This window comes from Lactuca serriola, chromosome 7, assembly GCF_051521515.1.
Source record: "Lactuca serriola cultivar US96UC23 chromosome 7, Lser_US96UC23_V15, whole genome shotgun sequence".
NCBI classification, from domain to species: Eukaryota; Viridiplantae; Streptophyta; class Magnoliopsida; order Asterales; family Asteraceae; genus Lactuca; species Lactuca serriola.
In genome coordinates, this window is record NC_136414.1 from 7,039,992 (window position 1) to 7,050,778 (window position 10,787).

Consider the following 10,787-nt stretch of genomic DNA (forward strand, 5'->3'; position numbering starts at 1 on the left):
TTTTAACAATTAAATATATGTTCTTTGGATTATTAAATAATTGTTTTAAAAATTAAATATATGTTTAGGTATGAATATTTCCGAATGAGGTATGATGCGAGAGGTAAACGAGGTTTTATAGGGTTGCAAAAATGTGTTGCTGCAATCAACCTTATGGCTTTGGGGGAGTCACCCGATTCTATTGATGACTATATGAGAATATCAAAACGAACTGTAGTACTGCACGAGAAAGTTTGTATAGATTGGCGAGAGGTGTTATCGAAACCTTCGGTGACAAATACTTGCACAAACCTTCATTGAATGACATGAAACAACTATATACGTCGCATGAAGAACGACATCGTTTTCCTGGAATGTTTGGAAGCAGTGATTGCACAAAGTGGATATGGGGAAATTGTCATGTGGCGTGGAAATGTCAATACACAAGTGGTCATCTTATATCACCTTCGTTAGTATTAGAGGCTATTGCGTCACAAGACGTATGGATGTGGCATGCTTTTTTTGGAGTTGCGTGTTCTAACAACGACGTAAAAGTTCTTGATCAGTCACCAATATTTCAGGACCTTTTGATAGGAAAGGCACCAGATGCTCCTGTCATAGTAAATGACCATGAGTATAAGTTCGAGTATTACATCACAGATGGAATATACCCACCATATTATATGTTTGTGAAGGCGTTTCGACACCCGATACAATCAAGAGACAAAATTTTCAAGAGAAGACAAGGAGCACGTAAGGATGTGGAACATGCTTTCGGAGTTCTGAAAGCAAAATGGCACTTAGTTGAGCATGCGACACGTCCATATGAGTTGGACACTCTACGAGATATTATGTATGCATGTATCATAATGCATAACATGCTGATTGAAGATAAATGACAAAACATTACGGAGTCTACACCTACGAAACCTGAACACATTCAATTTCAACCAGGGACAGCAAAATACTTACATAGAGTCGTTGATATTCAAGACCAATGAAAACACAAACAACTTTGAAAAGACTTGGTAGATCATATCTACGATGGCATTGAAGATGAATAATTTATGTAAAAAGTGTAATTTCTTTCGTTTTTTTTAAAGGTTTTTAAATGTTTTTATCTTTAGTTGTAATTTTTTTATGTTGTTTTTAATTTAGGATTTAAAATTTTATTTTTACTTTTTAAATGTTATTTTTAATTTATGATTTAATTTATATGATAATTATAAATATTATGACATAAAAAAAAGAAATTGGAAATATAGAAATTCAAAACATAAAAAAATAACAAATAAAATAAAAAATAAGAGGTGTTATTACATGTTATTTGGTGTTGCCCATTTTCATCTTGAGTGTTATATAACACCTTTTGGTTATGATCACATACAATAACATATTGCACACACCCAACACCTAAACTTTTACGTATTAATCAATATGAGATATTTATTACAAACTTTTCTATTAAAATTCTTATTTTATATCAATGTGAGATGACTTCTGAGTATAATCAATATGAGATGAATCATTACAAACTTTTCTATTAAAATTCCTATTTTATATCAATGTGACATGAGTGGTTGCATACTCACACAATTCAACTTTTTATTTCATATAACTATTAAATATGTTATTGCATTCAATTAGAGTTAAATCTGTATAAAAGAAGAAATTGCTTTATTCATTCTTAGTGACAGTTTTGGCCATTTATTAATAGATAATGATAAAAACAAATTAAACAAAAACATGTGGCCCTTAAATGCACAATGTGATATGATGTTGCTACTTACTAAAACCATTATCGGGCCACTAACTTTAAGTATTATAAGATTTTCCTTTATTTTCTTATAGAAATCTAAACATTATTTTCTGAAAGAAATCTGAAGTTGGTTTTGTTAAACATGATGAGTAAACAGTACTTTTAAAAATTCGAATAAGTTACTTGTAAACAAAAGTTATATTTTTGTTTAATTGTCTGGTAAATGTGAAATATTTTTACAAGAGACAATTATACGGATTGGAGGGAATCATTAAATCAAAGACTTCATTAATGATGACCCATCCGGAAAAAAAATCACAGTATAAACCATTAGAGTTGTGGTACTGACTTGGTAATATATGTAAAAGATATGGTTAGATGCAATTGTTATGCATCTTTTAACATGTTTTTTTTATTACTTCCACCTTATCATTTAATGGTGGGTTCCCTTGTGTTTCAATAAATTGTGTATGTCTCGTTTTCTTTGCAGAATGTCCTACTATTCATTTTTAATATAATTTTCAGGGTAAATTGGATTGGTACGAGAACATGAAGATTTGAGGATGCACGTAAGGAAACACTGAAGCATAATCGGAGCTGAAAATTACTAATGGAAGATGGGCACTGGATGGAAGGAGCTAAAACTTAAGATTTATGCATGAAATGCATGGAAATGCCTTTACACGGTTGTGTGACCCTATTACATGACATGTAAGCATCCTACAGAAGTTGTGGACCATTTATTCATGCATAAAACCACCACAAGATTACATGATCGTGTAAGACTACCGCAAGTGTTATACAACCTTTCAAGCATCCCAAGCAATCCACAACATGATTACATAACCGTGCTTCCCTTTACATGATCATGTTTTTTTCCTGGAGTCCCAAAATGGCATTGTACTTCATTAAACCGACTCAACATTTTGAAAGTGTCTGAAGGATGCCAAAATAGAGAAAGTCGTAGGTAAAGGGTTATCCATCAATTAGTGAACACCTATATTTTTAAGGGAGTGAAAAACTAATTTTCGGGGATAAAGACCTCGTTGGCGACTCAAAAATGTCTTTGGTATTTTTCAGATTAATCTAACATCCTAGAAATTCTTGAAATACTTCCCAAACATGCTAGCCAGATCCCAGGACGCCCCAAAAATGCCATTATGATGTTGATTTTTGTAAAAAAAAACATCCCATCTTGAAAAGCCATAAATGCCTAGGCGTCCTAACGCCTAGTTCCAGAGTTTAGCAAAAGAAAAAAAAAAAAGAGAAAAGAAAGTCACAAGAAAAAAGAAGAGAAAGGAAAAGAAAACAAAATTTTTCTTTGTGTTCTCGAGTTGGAGAGAAATGGAAGGAAAATGAATCATTTTATTCTTTCTTTCCAAATCCTCCCAAATCGGAAGGAAAGTTAGGAGGGGAAACGATCCTCCCATTTCCCTCCACTTCCCTCCTTTAATGAAACTCGGGAACACCAATTTCTTTTATTTTCTTCTCAATTCCACCTATTTTCTTTCATTTCTCTCGTTAAGTTGAACTCGGGAACGGGGTGTAAGAAGGTTAAAAAACTCATGAGTTCCAAGCTAGTTTTGGTAATGAAACTGGCGGAATTATCTTAACGAGCAAACGCCAAAGTTGTGGAAAACTCTTGAATCACATCGATCGGAGCACTAGAGTGAAAGATATGGTTAAAAGATTGAGGACTTTGCTCGACAATATATTTTATTCAGTACTTTGTTTGGTTTGTCCCACATGCTCGTCGGCCCCTATTTTCTTAGTGGTATAGTTTTCACCAATTTCTTTCACTTTTTTTTTTTTTCATATGCATGTATATTCAATAACTTTATCAAGGAAGACCGTTGTTTGGCAAACATACACTGAAATAAGTGTTTTCAAACATTTTACCACATACATAAGATGAACCAATCAAGAAGACACATTAACTAAATGTGGAATGTGGAATGTTAAGTAATAGGACACCCAACCAATCAGTGTATTTGAAGTATGGACGGATGAATGTGAGATGATATAGAGTACCGACTTGGCTCTGATATAAAATGGGGTAGCGACAGGGGCTTAGATAAATCTGTTTTGGACTCGGTGTCAGCCAGAGTGCGATGTAGGTTTGTAGTGAAGCATGCGCACATGCTCAAAGATGTATGTGACATATTCCATTGACTTAGCGTGATGAGTGCGAGTATCAAAAATCCTAAGAAAGTAATTTAGTTACTTGAAGTCGGTACATGAGAACTCGTGACTTAGAGTTGTGATGAGGTGTCACATAAGCGTCGATGAGGATGTTGTCAAAAGGATATCATATAGATAAAAAGAGACCGGATCTTGTTTGGAATATTAGGGTTTGCGGTGGAGATCTGGATACCAACTTGGATCGTGATATCACTTTCCGAACTGATATTTCTACCCTATGTCTGGGTTACAAGAAATTCAACCTAGGATAATCCAAGCGGACACCTACGTTTCTAGGCACAGAAAACGTAAGCTATTATGCTAAAGGGTTCTGTGAATGTGTGATGAAAAACGAGAGCTAAAGAACGTCTGCTTTCTGGAAAGGAAGAGTTGTTTATATACTAAACACGATTAGGGTTTCATTAGGGTTGGGCCGTCATTAGTTGCTTTGGAAGCAAGTAATATTAATCCGGATTAGGGTTACCAAAAACTAAGGAGTTTCGTTAGTTTTACCATAATCACCCTCAAGGAATTGAGTTTTCCATTATGATGCCACATGCAAAATTCGGTGAGGTTTTGGGGCGCAGCGGGACCCCAGCCAGGGGCTCTGCCCCTTGGACACCGCTAGGGGCACTGCCCCTTTGGAAACCCCGAACCCCCGACTAGTCGTCGAACCGGCTTCTGACTCGATCTTATACATGTGTGCACTCCACACATCCCCGTACATGTATTAGAGTACAAATCATGAAGCCCCTTAGCTCACATGTTAGTTCCAGTTACTTAAAATGACATGATGACACTAAAATCACCAACAGATCTGGTGATATATAAGAAAGAGTTTGGGCGGCTGTGATGGAACCCAATACATGTAGTAAACTAGGTAAAACAATGGAATCATGTGCGAGAAGCTTGCTTGAAACCAATAAGGACCTTTGAGGATGATAGCATGATCGAGGTAGGTTGATCACTGAAACCAAGGGTTGGTAAAAATCAACCACTTGGGAAACGATGTGTTTATGTTAGCTAGTTTAAAGGATACAGTATGATACCATATCAAACAATGTATTTATCTTCCTATTAAACATGATAAATGGTCTAATACACATGTATTTTTTGCCTAAACCGTGTACCGTACCAATTGTAGTTGGTATAATTTTTTTGCTACAACTACCGTACCAACTATAGTTAATACCAACTTGTTTGACTACTAATAAATTCGGTTGATACAAGTTGGTAATGGTATATACAATGATGTACGAAAAAATTGTAAATAACGATTTACATGTTCTTGAACATTGTGAAATACTGAAATGTGAATGAGGTTTTGTGAATTCGAGTTTGGTAATGATTGGGATTCAAAACTCGATCCAACCAAACATGTTGACTACCAAAATTCGAGTTTGGTAATGGTTGGTATTATCGTGGTATTGAAAATTTTGTACAACTACCGTACCATGATTCTTCAATTGGTATGGTACTACCAACCAAACATGTTGGCTACCAAACATATTGATTACTTACATTTTTGGTTCGGTTGGTAACATGTTGGTTGATTTTTCGTGGTACATATTTGACAACCTTAATCTATATATACACTTACATTTACACGCAAACGCCCCATTGTGTTCAATATTTCGTATGACAAGTTTGAGGTTTAGAAGCAACAAAAATTGCTTATAATAGCTGCGAAAAATATATGTGATGAAATCAGTAACATAACACGATTTATTAAATTAAGAAAAATAATTAAAAACAGAAAAAAACCCACTTAATTAAACTGAAAATATTGAGTTTAAAGTTCTATACGAAAGAAATCAGGTTCCAGTGTTCCACAGTTGCATCAAACAAAACATGTGATCGTCGAGACCTTTCTACTTATCCAATAACTTTTGGTTTCTACAATTCTACTCATCCATAACTTTTTAGCTTTACTCATCTAATCCATTAGAAACAAATTTTAGCAAATCGACGAATTTACCTATAATTCAATGCATATTAATCTATGTACTTTCTTTTCTCATAGCATCATAGAACTGTCTACTTTCAAAAGATAAAGTAACAACCCAAATCAACAAAATAATTTACTTACAACAATTACTTATTTCTGTAGAAACTTATGAAAACATCCCAAAAGTTAATAAATTCATACATTCACTAGTGTTTCTGTTTCATACAAGATAATGAAACAACAAAATCTACTTTTTCCCAAACAAATTTCTCAACCTCCCCCTTTCCAACTTCTCAAGCAACTTCCCACAACCGGGAATCTCTGACTCATTGAGTTTCTTGAGATACCCGATTGCACCGTAGGAAACCATTAGTTTCCTACACCTTTTGCTCGAAGAAAGCAAACCCAAACAAGAAACTGCGTATTTTTTAGCCGTATTTTGTGGACTAGAATCAAGCAGTTGAACCAAACTCGGGACACTTTTATCATCTTTTTTAACCTCTCTCCGATTACATTGAACCGTCATTAGGCTCGCAAGGGCTTGAGCCGCCACTTCCCGAACCCCATTTGATTTAGCCTCGAGCAAACCGATCAACAACGGGACACACCCACTTTCACCCACGAGTTTTTTCACTTCCGTCGTGTTGCAAATACGACATATCGATGACGTGGCAGCCTTTTGGGCCCCGAGTGAACCCGATTTTAACACGTGGACGATTCTCGGAAGCAGCCCGAGTGAAATTAGGGTTTCCATTGACACTAACCCGACCAAATTCCGTAAAGCTGCAACCGCGGGTTCTTGAGGTAATGGGCCATCGAGGTAAGCCAATAGACTGCGGACCCCACCTTCGTTAATCACCGATCTTTTTAGATCATCGTTGCTCGAGGTTAAATTCCGTAAACATTCCGCCGCGTATTCCTTTGATCCCAACAAGATTCCGGTATCGAGAACCGAAATCATGATTTTCACGATTCCTTCTTCAGCTAGGGTTTGGCGCAGTTCGGGGATTACAGATAAGTTTTTCAAGGTACAAGCGGCCGAAGCTTGGGAAACAGAATCACCGATTCCGGTGGAGCAAATGTCGATGAGTGGCGGGACTCCGCCGTGTCCCGCTATCGCCCTTGCGGTTTCTTCCGACATTGACAGTCTTTGAAGGGCAATTACGGATTTTTCCCTTCCAATTGAGCTTCCAGATTCTAACAACCGGATTAGAGGTGGAAGAACCCCTTCGGAAACTAGCCAACTTTCACAACCGCCGGATTCCGCCAATGAACAGATCAAAGTAACCGTTTTTTCCCGGATTCTTGGTGAAGTAGCGGTGAGGAGTTGTACCAAAGCTCCGATGTTACTACGTCCCACAATGGACAAAACCGTCTTTTCATCTTCTTTCATCACGTCAACAAGGGTGTCGAGAGCTTTATGTTTAGCTTCCAAATGACCAATTTGCAGCCTCGCAAGTAATTCCCGGATGTTATTGTCCGTGCTTCGATGACTTGTACCTTCAAGATCGGTTGACATGGTGACCTCACCAAGAACACCGGTTTTGATTAAAAGCCCGCAATCTCGAAGATTCAAATCGAGTTTTCCTGATAATGAATCGAGGTCGCTTTGCATTTGGAGCTTTCCATCGTATTTTCCCTTTGAACATGTTTCTGCCAACTCGATTGATTCATTCAAAGTCTTGGAGATTGCTTCTAATTGTTCGTTGCATAACGTGTTCTTCGAGAAACATGGGTGGCTTGATAAATCTGATAAACGAGATGGGATTTGCTCTAATCGAGATATAATCATTTTCCATCTTCCTGGGAATTCTTTCACTTCTCGTGCCTTTTCCAAAGCCACCGGAACAAGATCTTTAGCACGTGAAAGCGACTCATCGGCTAATCGGAGGTCGGCCATTGAAACTTAACCAACTCTAATCTGCAAAAAATACGAAGAAAAACGCAATATTTTCAGGGGTTTAAATTAAAATAAACTCGAATTTGAGTTATTGAGGTCAAATTTGAATCTTTAAGCCTAAAGAAACCGACGTACAGAACTGAAAATCGAAAAAAATCGAAGCTTTAAGACTAAAAAGATGTACTTATTAGATTTTACATGGATATTATAGATCTAAGACCTCAATTTTGACTTTTTTCCGGTCAATTTGAATCGTCAAGCTCAAAAGAAACCGATATGTTTAAGTAAAGCGATCCGAAACAAGATAAAAAATCGAACCTCGTTCTTAAAAGATGTGGAAAAATCCCAACATGAAACTTTATTAATGAAATAAATAAGAAAAAAGGGAGCAAGATCAAGAAATTTAAGGAAACCAAGATCAAATTTGATTCTTGAAGCTTTGAGAAACCAACATGCTCAAGTTAAGTTATCAAAATAAGATTAAAAATCAGAAAAAATCACAACTTTTTCGTTAAACTATAGAAAAGTTTGCATCACCTAACTTTCAAATTATCAAATAATTAAATAAAGACTAAAGAAAGAAAAAGGGACCAATATATAGAAGATTGGAGAATCTTGCATCGTCATATATAATCTGTTTACTTAAAATAAGAGAGGCAAAGTAATTACAAGGAAATGCAAACCCCACATGTGTGTAATGAGTAATGACCATCAAGTTCTAATAATACAAAGAAATTATATATATAGATATATTTATCTATATATATGAACAAAATTGCTGCTTATTTTTCTTTTTGATTTACTTTACACGATTGTAGTGTAAAGATGATGAAAGTGAGGGGACGACATTTCAGTGGCTAAGAAAGAGCCGCCTATTAAAGGCAATTATCAAGAAAGTTTCTGATTTTTTATTATGAAAATGATATGACATGTACGTTTTTTTTCTCTGTGAAATAAACTGTAAAAGGACAATTATGGCTATTATTTATCAGAAAATTATATATGTATGTGTGAAGTCATGTTTCGAAATGCTAAGATTCAAATTTGGGCCTTTTTTGTCCTCATTATATATCTTATTTTCGAAAAACGAATCTAGAGTCAATCGAGTTAACTTCTAGCTATAAAGTCAAACGAATTTTGCTTCGTTTCAAGCTCGAGATTTGATAATTACTACATTGAATGAAAACATGTTTGGTGTTACAAAACTATAAATAATTTTATGATGTTTGAGTTTTTAATATAAAATTTTGGATTTTTCCAAAATTTTAGAGCAAGTATTCTTTAGAAACGAAGAAAACTGAATCGAGACTTTGCTTTGAAGTGGGGACTTTAGAGGGTCTCTATCAACCCTCACTACAATCCACACAATACAATATTTTACAAAATTGAAATGGCACCAACCCATCAAATTATTTTTCAAATAACAATTTTTTTTTTGTTTTTTTTTTTTTGAAAAGGGAACATTCTGGTGGACTCATGCTTTAGAGTCATTACAGATGGATCTCCATATAGCTATAAGGACCGAATAGTATTAAAATTTAAACATAAGTCAATCGGTTATCCATCGATACACAAGTTAACTTAAATTAACTTAAAGTTCATCTTTTTACTCTATTATTTTTAATTTTTGTGGGTCCATAATCAAAATTTCATTTATACCCATGTCGATGATGGTCCCACCAAATGCAAAGTAAATTTTGGGACAATTAATACAAGATCAAATCCATACCTCAATGTGATTGGTTCCTTGCCATCATTTGAATTACTCAAAATCCAAGACTAATGCTCCTGTGAAGAACAAATACAAAATGAACAATTATCAAAAACTAAAATCAGAGAATTTGGAAAAAAGGAAGGGGCTTTGGTGGGGTATTGTTGGCTGTGTTCTTTTAGAAGAACTTCAAGCAAAAACCTTTTAAACAAATTTGAACTTTACGTAAAAAAAAAAAAAAACTTTCCTTAATTAGTTAAAAGCACAATCTAGGATTCGGAAAGTAGTTTCTAAGAAATGTGTGAAATGCCATCCTAAAGATTAAGGTTACCCTTTTTTAGACCAATTGCGGATAATGTATAAGTTTTAATGCACAATATGAATCGATATTGCTTTTGGAATTGAAAATTGTTGCTTTGTACAAAAACAATATCAAAGATCATGCTTTGAAAACACTATTTTCCTATTTCACGGAGTACATTCAATGATTAAACAATAAGTTTTTAAAGGATTTTAGACATACCCACCAACGATTTGATCTTTATGAACACTATTATCTAAAATTAGAATGCACAATCAAGGATTTAATCATAAATTTCTTGGAAATTTGACATATACCCACCATAGATTAGAACAATCCCAAAAAAAGGGTATGATGGGTTTGATGTTTCAAAAATTATTTTCCAAAACAAAGACAAAAATAGATGCAGTAATCTCAAAGAATTTGGCTTTTGAGAAATACCCTCAAAGATTTAATCTTTAAAACCTATTTTCCGAAATTACATCACAAGTGTTAAATCATAAGTTCATAACTGAAGTGTTGACTTTGACAAACAGTCAAACACCCAACAAAGAATTGAATTTGATCTAAAATAACAAATTTCCCTAAACTTAGAGAACCTAAACAGTGACTAAACAACAATTTCTAAAGATATCGACAAAACCCACCAAAAATTTGATCCTGAAACACCTTATAAATGGTAAAGATTGATCTGAAGGAAATTTTAGGAACACCCACCAAAGATTTGATCTTAAAAACACCAACTTTGACCATGAAATGCTGAAGAAATAGAAGACCCAACGGTCAAATGTAGTATCCAAAAACGGAAATGCACAAGAATCAGGGAAGAATTTAAAATTTAAAATTTAGAAGTTTACCTGCAAATGAAGACGATCAAGCTCGCAAATGGATGACAATGGAGTGAAGCAAGCACGACGACAAGAACAATTGCATTCAAAAATCAAAAAACGCTTCTTCCTTCTGCTTCGAATCCCTCTCTAATGTCAGACGCAAGCTCCAAGATTCACT

At 34.9% G+C, this 10,787-nt stretch overlaps 2 protein-coding genes across 5 annotated transcripts; one reads left to right on the forward strand and one right to left on the reverse strand.

Annotated features, from left to right (window-relative positions):
* The first annotated feature begins 305 nt into the window (after window positions 1-305).
* On the forward strand, window positions 306-878 carry LOC145063702 (uncharacterized). Its single transcript, XM_079011293.1, has one exon. It carries the CDS (start codon window positions 306-308, stop codon window positions 876-878), a length of 573 nt encoding a protein of 190 aa, XP_078867419.1.
* Window positions 879-5,987: 5,109 nt separating this feature from the next.
* Window positions 5,988-10,787, reverse strand: LOC145061236 (uncharacterized). Of its 4 annotated transcripts, XM_079008662.1 has the most exons (3): window positions 10,637-10,787; window positions 9,497-9,555; window positions 5,988-7,788 (listed from the first exon to the last, which is right to left on the reverse strand). In XM_079008662.1, exon 3 carries the CDS (start codon window positions 7,765-7,767, stop codon window positions 6,115-6,117), a length of 1,653 nt encoding a protein of 550 aa, XP_078864788.1. In that variant the 5' UTR covers window positions 7,768-7,788; window positions 9,497-9,555; window positions 10,637-10,787; the 3' UTR covers window positions 5,988-6,114. The 4 variants fall into 4 exon arrangements, with proteins under 4 accessions (XP_078864788.1, XP_078864789.1, XP_078864792.1 ...); XM_079008663.1 differs by lacking the exons at window positions 9,497-9,555; window positions 10,637-10,787 and adding an exon at window positions 8,437-8,588; XM_079008666.1 differs by lacking the exons at window positions 9,497-9,555; window positions 10,637-10,787 and adding an exon at window positions 8,359-8,434.